Source organism: Chrysochloris asiatica, unplaced genomic scaffold, assembly GCF_000296735.1.
Source record: "Chrysochloris asiatica unplaced genomic scaffold, ChrAsi1.0 scaffold00043, whole genome shotgun sequence".
Lineage (NCBI taxonomy): Eukaryota > Metazoa > Chordata > Mammalia > Afrosoricida > Chrysochloridae > Chrysochloris > Chrysochloris asiatica.
Window position 1 is genome coordinate 17,413,984 of NW_006408561.1, and position 23,078 is coordinate 17,437,061.

A 23,078-nucleotide genomic window follows, 5' to 3' on the forward strand; every position below is an offset into this window, starting at 1 on the left:
TGCCATTAACTGCCAGTGGCCTCATTTGTTACACTCGGCCCTAGAGGGCCTCGAACCTCTGACTAGTCTTACACGGTCTGCAACACAGAGCAAATCATCAGTTTATGTTCAGTAAATCATATGCTTTACTTCATTACAATAATTGCAGTTCCCTCTTTGTACTAGCAGTTAACAGTTGTTGTTGTTGTTAAGTGTCGTTGAGGGCTCCAAGGAGCAGCTGGTGAGCTTGAACCACTGATCTTGCAGTTAAAACAACTTTGCAGTATGACACCATTTCCTTTAACTCTTGTACTCCTTCCTGTGTCTTGTGCTACCTTCATCTTTCCTCTGTCAACCTCCCTCTTGTACCTTGACTGCCCCAGCATTCATGTTAACACATGTCTACCCTCTAGCCTGTGAATAATTTCCTCACTCCCAGTAACTATCATAGAATGTTTCATTCAACAAGAAAATCTTTTTACAGCAGTGGTCTCATACATTACCTGGCCTTTTGTGATTGACTAATTTCACTCAAGGACAAGGAATAAGGTGTCCCTGACTCAAGTCATGGCATTTTCAGTCACCTTAGATTCATGTGAAAGTTGGACAATGAGTAAGGAAAATTAATGCATTTGAAATATGCATTACAAAACTTTTTATTGTGAATTAAGGATAAGTCCTGGATTGCAAACCACAAGATTCGCAGTTCAAGTCCACTAGCTGCTCCCCTGAAGAAAGGTGAAGTTTCTGCTCCTGCAAATATTTAGTCTCAGAAACCCTATACGAGATGGCTGTGAGTTGGAACCAACTCGACAGCACTTAACATCTACTATTATATTTATTACTTAATTTTATTTGGTTTTTCTTTTTCTAGTTTTTGAGATAATAGCTGAGATCAGTTGACATTGGTTTTAATGTTTTTAAATATAGATATTAAAGCCCTAAATTTCCCTGTGGAGTCCTGGTGTGGCGCTGTGGGTTAATAGGCCAGGCTGCAAAGCAAACCAGTTTGAACTGCAAGGTCGGCAATTCAAGCTCACCAGTCGCTCCTTGGAAACCCAGTGTCGCTATGGGTTGGAACCAATTCAATGGTGCTTAACAACAACAACAACAAATTTCCCTGTATATTTGAGAAGAATGTGTATTCTGTTGCTGGGTGGAGTTGGCTTCATAGAATGAGTTAAGTATTGCTCCCCCTTCCTTTTATTTAGAAGAGTTTAAGAAGGCCATTGTCTTAATTATCTACTACTATAGGAATACCACAGTGGGTGGCTTTAACAAACAAAAATTTATTCTTTCACAATTTAGGAGGCTAGAAGTCCAAATTCAGAGTGTTGGCTCCAGGAGCTGGCTGTCTGTCCTTTGTTGACTGTAGGGAAAAGTCCTTGTTTCCTTTCAGCATCTGTAAACCCACAATTTCTTAGAGATCTCCATGCGTCTTGGCAGCAATCCTTCTCTGGGTTTAGGAATTTCAAAGGCTGCACTCCACTCCTGCCTGTTTTTTCTTATGGGTAGTGCTGCTGCTGCTGTGTGCCGTGGAGTCGGTTCCGACCCATAGTGACCCTGTACTGGGTTTCCGAGGCTGTAAATCTTTATGGGAGCAGAAAGCCTCATCTTTCTCCACGGAGCAGCTGGTAGTATCGAACTGCTGACCTTGCGATTTCGCAGCCTGATTCATAACCACTAGGCTACAGAGCTCCTTATGGGTAGTAGGTCCATTCAATCTCTGCTCATTTCTCTATGCTTTAATCTCTTGTAAAATAAAATTCGTTACATTCTACAATCCAGGGAAACGTTTACATTGATCCTACATTGGATCAGAGCTGTGATGGGATTAAGGTTTATCAGATCAGATCACATCATAGAGAATCATCATAACATTACTGCCAAACCAGAGAATCATGGTTCAGTCAAGTTGACACATATTTTGAGGGGATACAATTCAATCCATGACAGCCAAGTATTCATTGTTAAAAAAATCTTTGGTAGAATTTACCAAGAAAGCCATTTAGTTCTGGCCTTTTTGTGTTAGCAGGATCTAGATTACTACTCCAATCTCTTTACTTGGTGCAGATCAATTCAGTTTTTCTATTTCTTCTTGAATCAGTTTTGGTAGTTTGTATGGTTCTAGAAATTTGTCCATTTATCTAGGGCATCTGATTTGTTAGTATACAGTTGATTATTCATTATAGTCTCATATCTTTTTTATTTCTGTAAAGTCAGTTATAATGTCCCTGTGCTTCATTCATGTCTGGTTTTAGAAACTTTATTCTTCTCTCTTTCTTCATCATGCTAACTAAAGATTTGTCAAGTTTATTGGTCTTTTCAAAGCAACTACTTTTGGTTTCATTAATTTTCTCTGTTATTTTTCTATCCTCCATTTCATTCATTTCTACTCTAATATTTATTATTTCTTTTCTCCTGCTAGCTTTAAAAATATTTTATTGTGCTTTTAGAAAAAGCGTAAATTAGATTCCCATGGAGCAATTAGAAAGATGAGACTTTCTGCTTCCATAAAGATTTACAACCTCTGTAACTCTATACAGGGTTTCTGTGAGTCAGAATTGACTTGATGACAGTGGGTTTGGCTTTGGTTTTTGTTATATACATTATTCACTGACATTGGTTACAATTTCTACATTGTGTCAACATTCTTATTATTTCTATTCTGGTTGTTGCACTTCCACTAATCTAGTTTCCCTACTCCCCTGTGACTATCTCATCTTTACTTTAGGGTAAATGAGATCATTTGGGCTCATCATTTTTATTTATTTATTAATGAGCATAGTACACACAGGTCATATTGTTTTAAAAGCCAATCTGTTATTTAGCTGAAAGGTGAACTCTGGATGTAGTTTCAGTGAAAGGTTTAAAGGATATCTCAGTGCAATTGTCTTGGGGGTTCCTCTAGCTAGTTTCTACTGGTCCAGTAAATCTGGCCTTTTATTTTATTTTATTTAAAGATGTACAGTACAGTTCCATTATATCCATGACCATCTGTTGTGCCCCTGGTCAGAATGATCAGTAGTGGTTGGCAGATACCATTTAGTTCTTCTGGTCTCTGGATAGATGAGGTCATGGATTGTGTAGGCAATTAGTACTGTAGATTAGTTTCTCTCTCTCTCTCTTTTTTTTTTGTCTTTTGTTTTTCTTCTTTTTTCCTTGTTACTCCAGATGAGTAGTGGTTGGTGATAGTTATGTGCTGTGGAGTCAGTTCCAATTCATATCAACCCTGCATAGGTTTCCAAGGCTGTAAATCTTTACAGGAGCAGAAAGCCTCATCTTTATCCTGTGGAACAGCTGGTAGTTTCGAACTACTGACCTTGAGGTTAGCAGCCCAATTCGTAACCACTATGTTCCCCAATAATTATATCTTAGATGGCTGCTTACAATCTTTTAAGAACTTATACACTGCTTACCAAACCAGGATGTAGAACATACACTTTATAGAATATGTTATATTCTATTGACTGAATTGACTGACCAATACAGAATATGACTGACTATATGAATATGTTATATTCTATTGACCAATTGACTGAATTGGCATAGTCTCCTGAGACTATGGTCCTAAGCCTTCAAACCCAGCAAATCAATTTTACAAGGTGATTGTCTATGTCTGGGAGGTATCTGTGACTTTGCCCCCTATCCTTCTGTCAGCTTTGAATGTTCTACTTCCTTAAAGTTTACAGTTAGATTGCTGATTTGAACTCTTTTTTTTTGCTCTTAGTGGAAGATGGTTATAGCTATAAATTTTCCCCAGACAACTGCTTTTGCTGCATCTCATTCATCTCAAGTATTTTCTTTTTTTAAAATGAATGTATATTTAATGACACAATATTATTTTTTTTTTTTGCCTCAAAAATCATAATACATAGTAACAGACTTATTTATAGAAGAAATGAATCCCAAATAAGGGTCAGAGTCCCCAATGAAAAACTGACCACATCACCAATGTTTTCAGCTTTATGAAACTATCTTTAGAAAGCAACCAAATGACTCTAGTGAGATCTTAGATATTAGATTGATAATATCCTTTAATTTTTTAAAAAATTGCTTCTTATGTTTGAAGAAATTTCCACCAGAGAAGAAATAGACATTACCAAAATATCCTTGGAAGGGAATAAATGGTATATGGCAGCCAAAAGAGTGGAATAGAATGGAAATTATTTTGTATTTTTTTTCTTGCAGTTTAACATGTTAATCACCCACCATGGCCAATTGGCATATCATAGTACACAAACACAATATTCTACATACTACTTTGGTGAATAGTGACTGGGATCTTAAAAGCTCCTAAAAGGCCATCTAAGATACAACTATTAATCTCTCCTTGAAAGTGCTATGGGCTGCCAAAAGAACCAATAGATCTGTTTTGGAAGAAGTGCAGCCAGAATGCTCCTTGGAGGTCAAGATGGCCAAACTTCGTCCCTCATACTTCGGACATATTGTCAGGAGGGACCAGTCACTGGAGTAGGATATCATGTTTGGTAAAGTGGAGGTCGGAGAAAAAGAGGAAGACCCCCAGTGAGATGGATTGACTAAGTGGCAGCATCGATAGACTCAAGCATGGCAACAGCAGTGAGGTTGGCCCAGGATCGGGCAGTGTTTCTTTCTGCTGTATATAAGGTCGCTATGAGTTGGTACCGACTCGATGGCACCTAACAACAACAACCCAGAGGAAAAAAGAATGATGAAAATTGAAGACACTTGGAAACACTTAATCCAACACATGAACATCAGTCTCCATGACCTTGAGACCAGAAGAATTCAATTCTGCCTGAGTACTACTACCAACTGCTCTGAAACAGATCACACTAGAATGCCCTGGAGAGAGTGAGAGAAAATGTAAAAGAAAACTCTAAATCATAAAAAAGACCAAATTTACTTGCCAGAGAGAGACTGAAGTAATCCCAGGAATATGGCCCTTGGTCACACTTCTAGAATGAAATTCACCCTCATGGCTCAATTTTCAGTTAAGCAGTAGACAGGTATATAAGAGGGACAACAACACTAGTTAGGCATAGAAACCATAGGATGGTCAACCACTTGAGATCCAAAGGGCAGCATTTACCTAAAAACAAAATCCAGAAGGATAAGGAAAGAAGAAGGAATGGAAATAAGAATCACAGGGAGAAAGTGGGATAAGTGATGTTATACTGTTTGTTGTTGTTGTTGTTAGGTACTGTCAAGTCAGTTCCGACTCAAAATGACCCTGTGCACAACAGAATGAAACACTGTCTAGTCCTGTCCTCTTCACAGAGCCCATTTCTACTGCCACTGTGTCAATCCTTCTCATTGGGGGGCCTTCCTCTTTTTCTCTCACCCTCCACTTTACCAAGCAAGATGTCCTTCTCCTGGGACTGATCCCTCCTGACAACATGTTGGAAGTATGTTATCTCAAGTATTTTCTAGTTTCTCTTGCAAAGTTTTCTTTGCTCCATTGGTTGTTGTCTTAGTTACTTAGAACTGTTATAAAAGAAGTGTACCAAAAGTGGATGGGTTCAACAAAGAGAAATTTATTCTCTCATTGTTTAGGAGGCCAAAAGTCCAAACTCAGGGAGCCTATTGGTGCTATGGGCTAATGTGCTGGACTAAAAAGTCAGTTTGAGCTGCAAGGTTGGTGGTTCAAGTTTACCAGCTGCTCCTAGGAAACCCTATACAGCGTTGCTATGGGTTGGAACTGACTTGAAGGCACTTAACAACAACAACTCTAGGAGGAGGCTTTCTTTCTCTGTTGGCTCTGGGAGAAGATGTTTGTCTTTTCTCAACATCTGTGGACCTGGGCTTCTTGGCGAGATCATATTTCTTTGCATCATTCTTCCCCTGTGTCTAGAAGGCTCTCAGTGCAAGGACCCTGGGTCCAGAGGATGCACTCCAGTCCTAGCTCTGTTTTTTTCGTGGTCCCTTCTTCTCAGCTGCTTTCTGTCTCCTTTTATTACTTATAAGATAAAAAGTGGACTCCTGGTGCGGTGCAGTAAGGTCAGCACTAAACTGTGAACCACAAGGTTGGCAGTTCAAACTCACCAGCTGCTCCTTAGAAACTCTATACAGGGTTGCTATGAGTTAGAGTTGACTCAAGGTCACTTAACAACAAGATAAAAGGTGATACAGGTCCCTCCTTCTCTATTCCTTTCTCTTTCCCTTTTATCTCTTGTAAAGATAAAAGTTGATACCAGTCAGTTCCCAGGAAAACTCCCCTTACACCAAATCAGGGCTGTGTCTAGAGTAAGGGTGGCGACCTAAGGAAGAGTGATGCTTCCCTAATCCTGCTTCATTAGCATAGCAAACATAACTTAATTTTGCCTCAGTAACCACAGGCAGAGTTTAGAATTTATAACAAAGTGGAGGCTAGCCATACAATACTGGGAATTACAACTTAGCTAACGTGATATATATTTGGGGGGAACACAATTTAATCCATAACTGCTGTGTAGGAATATATTATTAAATTTCCACATATTTGTGAGTTTTCACTTTTCCGTATGCTATTTATTTCTCATTTCATTTCATTATGGCTTTATACAATTTTTGTCTTTTTAAATGCATCAAAACTTGCTTTGTGACCTAACATGATCTATTCTGGAGACTATTCTATGTATGATTAGAAGAACAAGCATTCTGATGTTGTTGGGTGGAACATTCTATGTTGTTGTTGTTGCTAAGTGCCATCGAGTCAATTCTGACCCAAAGCGACCCTGTACAGGGTTTCCTAGGAGCAGCTGGTGAGCTTGAACCACCGACCTTGCAGTTCAAATGGCTTTGCAGTCTGGCGCATTAACCCACAGCACCACACCAAGAGTGTTCTATAGATGGCAATTAAGTCCAATTAGCTTATACTGTTGCTCAGGCCATCCATTTTCTCACAGATCTTCTGTCTGGCTGTTCTCTCTATTACTGATAGTTCTATCCATTATTGAAGTCTCCAACTATTATTGTTATTGTTGTTGTTAAGTGCTGTCGAGTCAATTCTAATTCACAGCAATCCTGTATAGGGTTTCTGACGAGAAGCTGGTGGGTTTGAACTGCCAACCTTGTGGTTTACAGTCCAGGGCTGATCCTACAGTGCCACACCAGGGAGCCCTGGTTGTGTAGTCAATTATGAGCCAGGATAGTAACCAAAAGGTCAGTAGTTCAAATCGACCAGTTCTCCACAGGAGAAAGAAGAGGATTTTTACTCACATAAAGATTTACAGCTCCAGAAACCCTCTACAGGGTTGCTGTGAGTTGGAACCGACTCAACAGCATAAAACCACTACAATTATTATTATAGAACTGTCTGTCAGTGTTTTTCTTTATACTTTTTGGGCCACTGCTCTTAGTTATGTATATGTTTATAATGGTTTTACCTTCCTGATGGATTGAAAGTTTTATCAGTATATAATTAGGTTTGTCTTTTGATTTTAAATCTATTTTGTCTGAAAATAATATAGTGACCCCAGCTCTCTTTTGGTTAGTATTTGCAAGGAATATCTATTTCTATAATTTATTGATAAATTCTTTCTGTCTTTGTGTCTAAGGTGAGTGAGTCTCTTGTAGATAGATTATAGATAAATCATGTCTTTTATTGAATCATCCTAGTTCCAATGCATAGCAACCCTGTATAGGATTTCTGAGGGTGGCTGGTGGGTTTGAATTGCTAACCTTGTGGTTATCTTTTGACTGAGATTTCCTTGAACACCAGAAGATTAAATAAACAAAACAAAACAAATAAGCAAAAATCTCTCCACATTAGCTCTGTGCTGGGGCACTCCTTTAACATTTAGCCAGTTCATTTATAATTTTGCAGCCTTCACTTTCTGCTTACATTGAGTATATAGATCAGCCAGTGGTATATATGCTTAGGGTCTTTTCAAGTTTCATCTGAGCAATCTTGTCCTAGGCACACATGTGTCTTTCTAAAATTTCCAGCACTTTTGAATGCCCTAATTTCCCAAGAAGACGGATTGATACAATGACAGCAATAATAGCCTCAAACATAACAATTGTGAGGATGGTATAGGACTAGACAGTTTTGTTCTGTTGTTGCAGAAATGTCATGGAATCCATGTCTGACTTCCTCTGGCTTCACAAGGAGGAAAAAGAATCAAATTTAAATTCAGTCCAAGGCCAAATCATATGAAGTGGAGGTCAGACATGGCTTCATCCTACAACTTTCTTTGCCTATTCTGACACCAACCATCCCTCTCATGCCACTCTTTGCTTCACACCTGGGTTTGATCATCCTTTGCAATGGCCACACAGAACTCACAGACAATACTCATGATTATGGGTTTATTAGGAAAATGAACAAGGTACAATTCAGGATCAGAAACAACTTGGAATGCTGTAGGCCTCTAGTTAGAAACAACTCTTCCTTGCCATACTGCAAACATACCTCACTCTTGTTTTCAGCTTCTCAGCCATGTGGCTCCTTGGCCTCTATCCTGCTTGGGCAAGCGTTACAAAGATCCTTTAGTTAGTCTGTAAATGCCCAAAGTGCACATTCTGCAAGCCAGCCTCCTGCTTACCGTCACTCAACTTTACTCAGTCTATGGGCCTAAAGCCCACAGCTGCTCAGTCTCTGCATGCTACCACCTCTGCCACTGCCTTTGCTGTCATTGCTTTTCTAGGTAGGGATCTCACCCTCTGCTCATGCTCTTGTTTCTTGATGGTCCTGGGATTGTCTGTTCCTGCTTCTGAGATGGCTCCTTTTAAATCTAGCAGGATGGCAAAACTAACCAATCCCATGTTGGAGTCCTATACACCCTATTTGCATGGTCCCACCCAATCATACTGACCCCTCGTATGGTGCTGTAGGATCAGCTTTGGACTGCGAACCACACAGTTGCTCCTCAGAAACCCTATACAGGGTTGCTATGAAATGGCACTTAACAACAACCCAGTCATTCAGTGGGAATTAAGAAGGCTTTGGATAGAAAAGCAATATCAAGTAAATTCAAGGTACCACAGTTGTGCATAGAGTTGCTATGTGTCAGAACCAACCTGAGGGCAACTTCTAACATAACAATTTCCCAGCAAAACTTTTCCTGCTCTCAACTTCCTAGTCAACGTCTTAACTATAATATCTTGCTACAGGTATCTATATTGTTCTTTTAAATCATCTTTCAATATTTTTGAGCAATTCCCATCACATTTATAACTTGATTAGGTTCCTACTTAGGCAAAACAGAACAAATTCGTGTCCTTCAGGTAGCTCCCAGGCAGATTAAAGCAAACACAATTTAAAAATGAAATCTGCTCTGCTTTTTTCAGAATCATGGAGCAGGTTCCCATACAAGAAATGCAGGCTGTAGTCACTGAGCCAGGGAGGAAGTGGATTAAGGACAAGTTAAAATACCACAAAGCCTTCCTATGATTTTCCAGGTGTATTTGAATTGATTAAACATTCAGTCACTACTATTTGCTTCTTCAATGTTTCTGGGTTTTTTTCTTAGTGTTTTCTCATTCTTATACAGAAACTTTTCTATCCTTACCTGGAAACAGAATCAAGATAGACTGAAATGAGACTTTCCCCCTCCTCCCCCCTTTTCAGATGAGTGAAATTGATACAAGAAAGAGGAACCTATGCTTCAATTCTTCCCTCAACAAGAAATACAAAAAACAAAATTTTGAATTATATTATAACTTTAAGTATTAAATGGAATGAACAAAATTTAAGGTTACCAAGACTGGTGAAAGATAAATTCTACTCGTTCTCTTCTCAAGATTTCACTTTGAGTGTTTGTACTTACTCCAAAATAATGCAAATGGACAGTATAAAATCAGGAGAACATTTATCAAACATCCAGAGAGATAATCCACAACAGATAATTGACAGAAAATTTTTCATTGATGCTTCTAACCAGAGACTGACTACCATTCCACAAGAGATCTTAGAATTAAAAGAATTAGAAGAAGTACATTTAGAAAATAACAAGATTGAAGTTATTCCCCAGGAAATTCAGTATTTAAAGAATGTCAGGATCCTCTATTTGAACAAGAATAAACTAAAGAAACTGTGCCTGGGCCTGAGCAAGCTAAGCAACCTAGAGAGCCTAGATCTGAGCAACAATCCCCTTCTCTCTTCTATCCAAGTCATCAGCCACATCCGCACCCTGCGTCAGCTCTGGCTCTACAAGAATTCCCTGAAAGAATTTCCCATTGCAATCTGTAAGTCCCTTCACCATCTGGAGCTTCTAGGACTATCAGGAAACCTCTTGAGCTCTTTGCCCAAGGAAATAGTGAACCAGAGCAAATTGAGGGAGATCTACCTGAATCAAAATAAATTTGAAGTTTTTCCTCAGGAGCTCTGCGCTCTCTACAACCTAGAGATCATCGACCTGGATGAGAATCAAATAAATTCCATTCCAGAAGAGATTGGAGAACTGACACTGCTGCAGAAGTTGTATATAGCTCATAACAACATGCCCTTTATACCTGAATCCCTGTGCCATTGTAGCAAAATGTCAGTCCTTGATTTTTCCTATAACTCCCTTGAACACATTCCACACATTCTCACCAAGCTCATAGAGATGACAGAAATCGGACTGAGTGGGAACCACCTAGGGAAGGTGCCCCACCTCATTTGTAAGTGGCCCTCCCTATACTTGCTATACCTGCGCAACACAGGTCTACAGAGTCTTCGGCATTCCTTCAGACGCCTGGTCAACTTGCATTTCCTGGATCTCAGTCAGAACCAGCTGGAACACTGTCCATTACAGATTTGTGCTCTGAAGAATCTGGAAATCCTGGCGCTGGATGATAATAAAATACAGCAGGTACTGTTCTCCTGATTGGCACTATGCTCTTATCTGGAATTGTGCTTATTCTATGATGGTGTGGTTCTGTGTCTAAACACAAGCTCTATCATAATAATCTATTCAGACGGATTTTATGATAGAAAATCTAGGGTGAAAACACACAGCCAGCAAGGTAGTAATTATGTATTATGTATTTTTCCTAAATAACAATGATAATAAAACATTTATTTGGAGTCCTGGTATAGTGCTGTGGGATAATGCACTGGACCACAAGGTCAGTTGAACTGCAAGGTTGTTGGTTCAAAATCACCAGCTGCTCCTTGGAAACCCCATACAGGAACACTATGAGTCAGCATTGACTCGAAGGCACTTAACAACAACAACAATGTTTATTTGGAGCACAGTGGCTTTGTAGGATGAGCACTGGACTGCTAACCACAACGTCAGTGGTTCGAGCACACCAGTTACTCCATGGGAGAAAGATGAGGCTCTCTGCTGCCATAAAGATTTATAGGCTCATAAATAGTTAGGTGTTGTTAGGTGTCATCAAGTCAGTTCCAGCTCATAGCGACCTTGTCTAGGGTTTCTGAGGAGTGGCTGATGAGTTTGAACACTAAACCAACTCCATGGCACTTAACAACAACAAAGTTTATTTAGAATATGTATGTTGTAGTCAGTGGGCTAAGTGCTTTTCATAGTTTACTTCATTTACCCCTAACATTGACTCTTTGATATAATATTATTATCCTTAATGGTATGTGAGGAAAATGAGCAAAGGTCACTTTAGTAACTTGTGCTAGTCTACAGATCTGTAAGTGATAGAGCCAGGGTTCCAACTCAGCACTACTTGTATGCAAGGTCTATCTTCTTAACAAAGACCCTGCATCATGCTTCCCTTAAGTCACAGACTTTTCTGACATATACTACTTTAGGTCTTAAAGTTCCATTCCTGGGAAACTGTACAGAGTGGTGTATTCAAGGATTTCCACTACAGCATTGTTTATAATCATGAGATATGGGAGACAATCTAAATGTCAATCAGTAGGATGATGAGCAAATACGTTATAGCATTTTATAAAATGGAATATTTTATAATGAATTCGATGACATATGTATTCACATTTCTATATATATACATATATTAATGTGAGTGTATTTCAAAATAGTAATGTTTCCTTAAAAAACATCAAATTATAGAACATTGTTACGTAACTCTTATAGATATTTAAATCACACAAAACTACATTACACATACAAACACATGTTTTATGAATATACAAATGTATAATAAAAGTATAGAATTATGAATTGGAAGAAAACTAAATTCCTGATAGTGACTGCCTGGGAAGAAGGAAGGAGGAAGTCAAGGACAAGTCAGTGCCAATTCTACAGCGCCATACAAGGGTATCATAGGGGACCTGAACTTTAATTTTAACATCTCATTTTATTTGTTAACAGATTTGGGTGATGAGCACACATGTATTTGTGTTTCTTTTTAATATTTGAAAATTAAAAAGAATAGAGTTATTTTTAAAAGCAAAGTATAATAATAGAAATTTAGAAATCAATAACAGTTAAGTGCCATCAAATTGGTTCTGACTCATAGCAATCCTATATAGGGTTTTCAAGGAGTGGATCATGGATTTGAATGGCCGATCTTGCAGTTCAAAATGACCTTGCTGTCCAGTACTTATTCTATAGCGCTTTGTAGTACTCCTCAACAACTATAAACAAAGAATAAATCTGCTTTTTCTGACCATGAATACCAGTCTCAGGTATTCACTATACAGTATGAAATTTTGGGGGCCTTAAAGGATTGTTTTATTTAATTTTCAATTTCTAGAACCTTGTGTTGTTGTTGTTGTTAATTATTCTGGTTGATACAGAGTGTTGAAGGAGCCCTGGTGGTGTGGTGGGTTGCGGGCGTTGGACTGCTAATCACAGTGTCAACAGTTGGAATCTACCAGCTACTCTACAGGAGAAAGATGAGGCTTTCTGATCCCATAAAGATTTATAGCCTTGCTATGTTTACCACTGAATGGTTTAAAATTAAGAAAGGTGTGTGACAGGGTTGTATTCTTTCACCATGCTTATTCGACCTGTATGTTGAGCAAATAATCTGAGAAACTGGGTTATATGAAGAAAAACGTGACATCAGGATTGAAGGAAGACTCATTAACAGCCTGTGATATGCAGATGATACAACCTTGCTTGCTGAAACTGAAAAAGACTTAAAACGTTTACTGATAAAGATCAAAGACCACAGCCTTTAGTATGGATTACATCTCAAAGTAAAGAAAACAAAAATCCTCACCACTGGACCAATAAACAACATTCGTATTAATGGAGAAAAGAATGAAGTTGTCAAGGACTTCATTCTTCTTGGATCAACTATCAACACTCATGGAAGCAGCAGTCAAGAAATCAAAGGACGTATTACATTAGGCAAATCTGTTGCACAAGACCTTTTTAAAGTGTTGAAGAGCAAAGATGTCACCTTGAGGACTAAGGTGTGCCTGACCCAAGCCATGGTATTTTCAATAACCTCATGTGCATGCGAAAGCTGGACAGTGAATAAGGGAGATTGTAGAAGAATTGATGCGTTTGAGTTATGGTGTTGGAGGAGAATATTGAAAGTTCCACGGGAAGAAATGCAGCCAGCGTGTTCTTTGAAGGCCAGGATGGCCAAACTTGGTCTCTCCTACTTGAGACATATTGTCAGGAGGGACCAGTCACTGGAGAAGGATATCATGTTTGCTAAGGTGGAGGATCAGAGAAAAAGAGGAAGACCCCCAAAGAGATGGATTGGCCAAGGAGCAGCATTAATGGACTCAAGCGTGGCAACCATAGTGAGTTTGGCCCAGGATTGGACAGTGTTTCATTGTGCTGTGCATAGGGTCGCTATGAGTCAGTACCAACTCAATGGCACGTAACAACAACAGCATACATACCACAGACTCTCATTAATATTGTGAAGTTCAATTGTGGCTCTTATTTCTCATGTTACAAGCCATTTTGCTTTTCCATTGTACATTGACCCATTGTCTTTTTAAGATGCTGCTGAAATTGTAGAGAATGTAGCAAAAACAATAATAAACAATGACAGTTAAAAAAAAAAAAGATTTATAGCATCGTGAAGGGTCACTGTGAGTCAGAACTGACTCCGTGGCAGACGACCATGACCACCACCACCATAGAGTCTTTAAATTGCCCTCCAGAAAGTAAATGCTTTGATGTTAAGTTTAAGATTTAGCGCTTTAACCTTTACTGAGGTAGCAACCTACCTTGTAAAATTTTGAAGGTTCCATGAAAGGCCTGCTGCCCCCCTCACTCCCAATTCTTGACCCTCGTATTCTACCACTGATGTAAGACAGTTTATTTTCGTTTTGTTTTTTAAACAGCAGACAAAAATCTTACATTCCATAGTTGGAATGAAGGCTTAAAATATATAATGCCCTTTGAAAGGATAACACATTGATTTAATTCCTATTGAATTATTAATGATACTGAAAAGAGAAAATAACACTCAGACTGTTAAAGTTAGCCCTCATCCAATACCAACTTTTACAAGTCAAACTGTGCGGAAACATAGGCATGTTAAATATTATTATATTGAACTTAAAAGATTCTATATACTACTTCTTTTTTACTTTATCATTTTGACCATATTTTTTATATCTTCCCTTCCCAGTTCCCTCTTATATTACCCCCTTCTATAACCTCCCAGAAGTCCTGGTATGGCGCTGTGGGTTAATATGCTAGACTACAAAGTCAGTTTGAACTGCAAGGTTGGTGGTTCAAGCTCACCAGTCACTCCTTGGAAACCCTCTAGAGGGTTGCTATGGGTTGGAACCGACTCGACGGCACTTAACAATATAACCTCCCAATGCATACCTCTCCTAAATGATACACAAGAGCTTTAAACCAAATCCTTATCTTTCCCACCTCAGAGATTTGTCTCTTGAAGCCTGGTCAGTTGCATCTGCTATAGCCCTTTAAGCAGCATTTCAGCAGCTTCTCCTTGACTAGGTAGATAGATACACAATAGCTGACTTTCAATGTGTGCCAAGATGGATTTTATCTGCATTTCTATTGGAGTCCATGGGAAGTGCAAATGGTCAACACACATAGCTACTAACTAAAAAGTTGGAGGTTCTAGTCTACCCAGATGCACCTCAGAAGACAGGTGTGGCTATCTACTTCTTATAAATCAGCTATTGTAAACCCTATGGAACACAGTGCTTCTCTGAGGCACATGGGGTCTCCATGAGTTGGGGTCAACTCACTGACATCTAATTGGTTACGTTTCTATTAACAAAGACAACCAAGACAGTATATACCCACCTCAAAATGGCTATAGCTCAATTTTATTGTCATTAATACTTGTCCTCATTGGAAGCTCTGGAGTTTTCTTTTGAGAAGACAAATTTATCTCCATTACACTTAATATGACCATGGCGCTATAGGATAAGCACTGGAACAGAAGGTTGGTTTGAACCACAGGGTTGGCAATTCAAACTCACCAGCCACTCCCCAGAAGTCCTATACAAGGTTCCTATGAATCAGAACCTATTCTACAGCACTTAACAACAACATGGGAAATGAGCCCTCCCCTACACAATAGCAAAAGATTCCAAGTGTGAGAGGATTCTACAGATAAGTTGAGATTCCATTTTTCTCCAGTTGCACATGACCTCTCCACCACTGTCTGTCTCTTCCATTCATAAGTAGGAAGGATGAAGAGCCCTGGTGGTAGAGTAGTTAAAATCTCTGCTGTTAACTGAAAGCAGTTCGAATCCATCAGCTGCTCCATGGGAGAAAGATGTGGTAATATGCTTCTGTAAAGATTACAGCCTTGGAAATTTACTATGCTAGGAATGACAAATTGAAGAGGAATGACACCTCATTCATAATCAAAAAGAACATTTCAAGATCTATACTGAAGTACAACACTGTGGTAGGATAATATCCATACGCCTACAAGGAAGACCAGTTAATACAACTATTATTCAAATTTACACACCAACCACTAATGTCAGTGATGATGAAATTGAAGAATTCTACCAACTTCTTCAGTCTGAAACTGATCATACAGTCAAGATGTATTGATAATTACTGGTGATTGGAATGCAAAGGTTGAAAACATAGAGGAAGATATCAGTGGTTGGAAAATATTAGCCTTGGTAATAGAAACGATCACATGATAGAATTTTGCAAGACCTATGACTTGTTCATTGCAAAATACCTCTTTTAAACAATATAAAAAATGACTATACACATGGACCTCACCAGAGGCAATCCACAGAAATCAAATTGACTATATCTGCGGAAAGAGATGGTGGAAAGTCAGCCAAATCAAGACTAGGGGCAGACCATCAGTTACTCATACGCAAGTTCTGGCGGAAGCTCAAGAAAATCAAGCAAGTCTACAAGAGTCAAAATATGACCTTCAACATATCTCACCTGAGTTTAGAGATCATCTCAAGAACAGATTTGATGCACTAGACCCTAATGACCGAAGACAAGAAGATTGTGGGATGACATCAGAACATCATACAGGAAGAAAGCAAAAGGTCATTGAGAAGACAAGAAAGAAGGAAAAGACTAAAATGGATGTCGGAAGGGATTCTGAAATTTGCTTTCCAGTGTAGAGATGCTAAAGCAAATGAAAGAAATGAGGAGGTAAAAGAGCTGAATAGAAAATTTCAAGGGTCAGCTTGAGAAGACAAAATCAAATATTATAATGAAATGTTCAAAGACCTGGAGTTAGAAAACCAAAAAGGAAGGAAATGCTTAGCGTTTCTAAAGCTGAGGAAACTGAAGAAAATATTCAAGCCTCAACTTGACATACTGAAGGATTCTGAGTGTTGGAGGGGAATGTTAAAAGCACTCTGGACTGACAAAACAAATCTGTGTTGGAAGAAGTACAGTCAGAATGCCCCTTAGAAGCCAGGATGGCCAGACTTTGTCTTTCTTACTTCAGACCCATTATCAGGAGGGACCAGCTGGCGAAGGACATCATGCTTGGTAAAGTGGAGGGTTAGTCAAAAGAGGATGGCCCCCAATGAGATAGACTGGCACAGTGGCAGTGGAAATGGGCTCAAGCATAGCAATTGTGAGGTTTGTACAGGACGGGACAGTGTGCACAAAGTCACTATGAGTTGGTACTGACTCAATGGCATCTAACAATAACAATAACAACTGGTGTGGCACTGTAGGACTGGACTGCTAATCACAAGATTTGTAGTTTAAACCCTCCAGACGCTCCTTGGAAACCCTATACAGGGTTGCTATGAGTCAGAACTGACTTGACAGCAGTTAACAACAATTAACAACAATAACAACTCTGTCATGCTTCAGACATGTTATCAGGAGGGACCAACTCCTGGAGAAGGCCATCATGCTTGGTAAAGTAGAGGGTCAGCAAAAAAGAGGAAAGACGCTCAATGAGATGGATTGGCACAGTAGTAGCAGCAGTGGGCTCAAGCATTGCAGCAATTGTGAGGATGGTGCAGAACTCAGCAGTGTTTCGTTCTGTTGTGCATAGGATCACTATGACTCAGAGCTAACTTGACTGTACCTAACAATTATAAGAAGAAGGCATCTAGCTGGGCTTTTATCTTTCTACAAGAAAATGAGGCATCTCTGTAATACAATCAATATGATTGATGTCACATGCTTTAAGAAGAATCTGATTTTTTAGTGTTCTTCTGGAAGGCCAGAAAAAGATAAGTGAATGTCACAGTGAGAAAGATCTGTACTTAACAAAACAAATAAAAATTTGATGAATAGAGGTATTCCTGGAGGAGAATAAGTTTTTTATTCCAGGTGTTTAAATTTGTGCAGATTGACTAACTATGAAAGATATTCAATCACCCTATTGCTGTTGTTATTGTTAAGTGCTGTAGAGTCAGTTCCAACCCACAGCAACTCTGTATAGGGTTTCTGAGGAGCAGCTGGTGAGCTTGAACCGCCACCTTGTGATTCAAACCAACTTTGCAGTCCAACGCATTAACCCACAGTGTCACACCCTCTTAGAGGGTTGGAGTAAACCCACTGCCACTGGATTGATTCTGACTCCTAGTGACATCATATAGGGTTTCAAAGACTAAATCTTTATGGGAGCGATAACCTCATCTTACTCCCGAGGTAGGTTTGAACCATTAACCAGGAAGTTAGCAGCCCAAGGCCTAACCTACAGTACCACCAGGACTCCTTAGAGGGTTGGAATAGAAGATTTTTTTAAGGCCCCCAACCCTGAAAGTCTTGAAATGTCTATCCACTACCTACACAGGGCATGAGCATGAGGTAACTTCCAAATGAGACTTAAATTTCAAATCTTGCTAAGTAGTCTTTTTAGGATGAGTGGTCATGTCACTAAATGTATCATTTCTAATCACTAAATTATTATGAATGTAATGAATAGGATATTTAATAATTCTAGTACTTTCTTTTTTCAGTAGTAGCAGTTGCCACACTATAGTTCATAGATGTGCAACAAATAAAAATTGCTCCAGTTAAAACAGTGCATAAAAGTGAATAGCTGAGAGTTTCAGAAAAAATAGTGGAACTCTTGATTTCAGATCTACAAATATAAATAAATGCACACACACCTGTATGAGATGCTAAATTGCTCTACTTTTTGTTGAACATTTGCCTCAAAACCAAAAGCCCAATTTGTTTTCTTACTGTTAAAAATGGTCTTAACCTGATATTTATCATTTTGGAATACTTCTAGTTACCTCCAGAGATTGGCTCACTTTCAAAATTGAAGATTCTTGGATTAACAGGAAACCAATTCCTCAGCTTTCCAGAGGAAATTTTTTCTTTAACGTCTTTGGAGAGACTATATTTGGGGCAAGATCAGGGAGCCAAGTTTACCAATCTGCCAGGATGCATTAGCAAACTGCAGGTAAGCCAACAACACTGACTCTTTAAAGCGGCAGATGTGGAGAAATCATGGAGGTGTCCCTGCATGTTGGAGGTGGACTCATGGATACTAGATTCCAAGCAAGCTCCAGAAAAGCAGTTTTTCTCAAATTTTGAGGCTTCCATTGTCTTACTGAACTATCCCCAGATATATACCCAAATAATATTTTATTGTGAGGACTACTGGATATGCCAAACCGTATTTCCCACTGTGTGGTTTGGCATGTTTTATTTACAAAAGTAGAGTCATATGTCAGTTTTCTTCTCAAAAGAAAACTCCAGAGCTTCCAATGAGGACAAGTATTAATGACAAAAATTTACATTTTTCGTAAGTAGCTAGCTCCCTTAAGACTGAACTATTTTGAAATTAAGACATCGGACAGGCGATGTGGCTGGAGCCTGCCTTTTTTGGGAGCCAGTACTGCCTGTAAGGGGCAATCTGACCCCCGCCTGGTGGCAATTCCTCTTGCTAAGCTGGATCACCCATATATCATGGGTTATGTAACTGATCCACCAGTGTCATACTGAAGTTAAGACCACAGTACTGTGCTGAATCCTAGCACAACAATGAGATAACTTCATTCAAAGTAACCACATCAGTGTCTTCATGTATGCATTCTTTACAAAACTGCTCTCTCTCATGTTCCTGTTATTGCACTCCTAATAATGATAAAGTGCAGTGGTTCCATATGATAAGCACTGGACTATGAATCACAAGGTCTGCAGTTCAAGCCCGCCTGTCGCTCCTTGGGAAAAAGATGAGTCTTTTCGCTCCCTTGAAGATGTAAGCCTCATAAACTCTATACATGGTTGCCATGAGTCGCAACCAACTCGATGGCACTTAACAATAACAAGTTAGGTGTGGCCCCTTATTGTTGTTAAGTGTTGTCGAGTCAGTTCTGGCTCATAGTGATCCTGTGTGGGGTTTCCAAAAAGCAGCTGGTGGGTTTGAACTGCCGCAGTACAGAGTTGATCCTACAGTGCCAACCCCAACTATGGATCTGAGCGGCAGCATGTACAACGCTTAGGAGCCCTACAACACAGGAGTCCTATTCCTTTTGCTCCCTCTCTTTGTCATGTGTTCACAGGATACCTTCTATCATCTTGCTCCTTGTCTGTGTCATGCCATACGCTCCAGAATCTTCGGGCAAAATGCAAACATTAATATTTCACTCAGTGAATTTACAATAGTAAAATTGATTACATCCAAACACATCTAAGTGGAAGTAACATTTTCCTTAGATGACGTTGAGTTGATACTTGAGGCAATTACAATTCTGTAGTCACTGCCACAGAAGATTAGCTGTTGAAAGGAAGAAAATGACATAGTTAAATGATCCAAATAAATTTCCATAAATTCTAATGAAACAAATAAACACTGTTGTTGTTAAGTGCTGTCAAGTCGGTTCTGACCCATAGCGACCCTGTATAGGGTTTCCGAAGAGCAGTTGGTGAGCTTGAACTGCTGACCTTGCAGTTCAAACAGCTGGCTTTGCAATCTGGCTTATTAACCCACAGTGCCACACCAGGACCCATAATCTCATATACCTGCTTAAATAGAAACGTGACAATGATTTGACTAAAAATTAATTTTATTTCTTGAAGATGGTTCTTTATGCTTTCCCCCCTTTCTCCTAAAGCATAATTCCTCTTATTTACAGGACACATGAATTCACTGGGGATTGTGGTTATTACAATTCCCCTATGAAGTTAAGAATCACTATGGTATCCTCATATTCTTTCAGAGTCTCAAAGAGCTTCACATAGAGAACAATAAATTGGAGTATCTGCCGGATTCCTTGGGTTTACTGATTAACCTGGAAATTCTGGATTGCTGCCATAATTTTCTTAGGCAACTTCCAAATTCCATTTGCCAAGCACAAGGTGAGAAAGGTTAATAGATCCATAGTCTATTAGAGTTTTGATGCTGCCATTGGGGGCTGTCAAGTCATTTTGACTCATAGTGACACAGGAGAACTACCACATGTCTTTCTTATGCAGAGCTGCTGGCTGGATTCAAATATTCAGTCTTTCAGTTTGCAGCTGAGTGCTTAGCCACAGCACCACCAGTGTTTCCCATGATTAAGGTTTCCTTGCTTTATGAAAGATCTCTCTCAGTGCTTGGGGACTGGGTTCTAACCCATTACCTCCTTCCTATATGTCAGAACCTGGAGTTGATTCTGCAGTAAATTTGCATCTTGGTCACTAAGTCACTTGAATAAAAACATTGACTCCAAGTGCTGAAATCAGTAAGGGGGAATTTTGGAGCTACAGTACTGACATAGGAAACCATACTTTATTTACATTTAAACACCCACATATTTTCCACAAGCCTAAGCCGTTCTTCATCTGCCTGTCCATCAATCCATCTACTTAGCAAGCTTTCAATGAATGCTAGCTGGGTATAGGTAAAAAAATAATTTTTCCATAATGCTCTGAAGCCCCATGTTTATAGATAAGTTATCAAACTATGTCCATTCTCATTTAATAAAAGAGGATGAAGGAATAGGGGGTGGAGTATCCACTTACCCACAAAACATTAAAAACTTTGGCTCAGCTGATGTTCCTGATTATACATTGTTAACCCTGACCTAAGTCCCTGGAGGAATTGAAATTAAACTTTTCAGTGTTTACTATGTTTCTGTCTCTAATATTTATTATTTGGAGCCCTGGTCTGGTGTTGTAGGATAAGCACTGCACTTATCCTACTTACCCTGCTAACTACAAGGTCAGTGGTTCAAACCCACCAGTCACTCCTTGGACACCCTATACAGAGTCACTATGAGTTGGAAACAACTTGATGTTATTTAACAACAAGAACAATATTTAATTACTCTAGCTCCAAGAATGAGTTAGAACTCAAACGAGTTACAAAGAAGAGAACTCAAATGAGTTATACACCAAATGGTTTCATCTGATGCCTTTTGTTACATGGCACAGTAGGAACCAAACATCTCAAATTAACTGGACTAAAGAATGCATATTTGATTTTTTTGTCTGTTCTTAAGATAAATCCACAGTTATAAAAACTTTTTTTTTTTCTAGCTTTGACAGAATTACTACTTAAGGACAACTTGCTCACTCATCTTCCAGAGAATTTGGATAAGTTAGTAAATCTAAAGACTCTGATGCTGATGGAAAACCCCATAACAAAACCCCCAATAGAAGTGTGCGCTGAGGGTATGGAGGCTATCTGGGCATATCTTAAGGAAAACAGAAGCATGAAAGTAATGGCAACAAAGGTAAAACCAGAAAAATTCTTAGGAACATACTCATGCTTGGTTTGGAAGGGGATTTGTATTAACTACATCACAGTTTATCCAACTTCTCTCTACACATCTACTGCCCTTCTTAGGAAGGAATAAAATAACCAAGCCAATTGCTATGGAGTTGAGTCTAACTCATGCTGACCCCAGGTATGTCAGAGTAGAACTGTGCTCCACAGGGTTTTCAATGGCCATTTTTTTAGAAGTACATCACCAGGCTTTTCTTCTGAGGCACCTCTGAATGAACTCAAACTTCGAACCTTTTGGTTTACAGCAGAGTGTGCTATTTGCACCACCCAGGGACTCCTCTTGAGAGCAGAGAGTCTTATTTACTTTTATGTTCCCAGGGCTAAGTGCAAAAATCTTTTAAACATCAGTTTCTTTGTCAGATAAGAAACCAACAAACAGGTAAAAGAAAGCAAAACTTCAAATCCCCAAACAATGTAAAATTCTTGTACTATTTACTGGAATGAAAAAGATATATACACACACACAGAGTAAGAGAAATCCACAGACCTAGTGCTATCGAGTCAATTCTGACTCACATAATAAAGTAAGGCTGAAACCTTAGAAATGAAAGCATGTATGGATCCGATGTGTGGTTGCAGCTGTTTTTGCATTATCTTTAGTAAAACATTACTTGCATGGCACATCAGTGATATTGCCTGATTTCCACATTCCATTGGGTTACCTCTCTTTCGAATGGACACAAATACGGAGTTGGCCAGGTAGCTGTCTTCCAAATTTCTTGGCATCTCCCGTCACTTCATATAAGCTGGATGCTTCACCCTGAGCTCTAGCCCTCCATGGCTATGTCCTTGTCCATGGGCTCAAGTGTTCTCAGGTCTCACCACACTTTGGACCAACCAGCACTTCCTCTTATCTCTCTCATCTTCAGGTATACAGGAGTCTATGGACCGTGGTTGAACTCAGCCCATTTTTTCATTGCTGCCTTTCCCCCTTCTCCACTCACCAGTAGACCAATGTGGTCGCCAGCAAGCTTACATGCTTGTTTGTGTGTTCCCTTTGAGTTTCAGTCTTAGAGGGGAGTTTGTCCTGAAGGAACTTGATTGCTTGCCTTAATGTCTTCTGGGCAAACAGCTTGCTTATTCTTGTAGTAGCCAGTCATGCTGACATTTTTGTTTTGGGTTTTTCCTGCTGG

At 39.2% G+C, this 23,078-nt stretch overlaps 1 protein-coding gene across 1 annotated transcript in view; it reads left to right on the forward strand.

Annotated features, from left to right (window-relative positions):
- Positions 1–9,722: 9,722 nt before the first annotated feature.
- LRRIQ4 (leucine-rich repeats and IQ motif containing 4) overlaps positions 9,723–23,078 on the forward strand; it is a 21,885-nt gene continuing 8,529 nt past the window's right edge. The window contains exons 1-4 of the mRNA XM_006861858.1: positions 9,723–10,739; positions 18,460–18,633; positions 20,396–20,534; positions 21,696–21,892. Coding sequence (XP_006861920.1) covers positions 9,723–10,739; positions 18,460–18,633; positions 20,396–20,534; positions 21,696–21,892 — 1,527 coding nt within the window. The remainder of the gene's footprint in view (positions 10,740–18,459; positions 18,634–20,395; positions 20,535–21,695; positions 21,893–23,078) is intronic.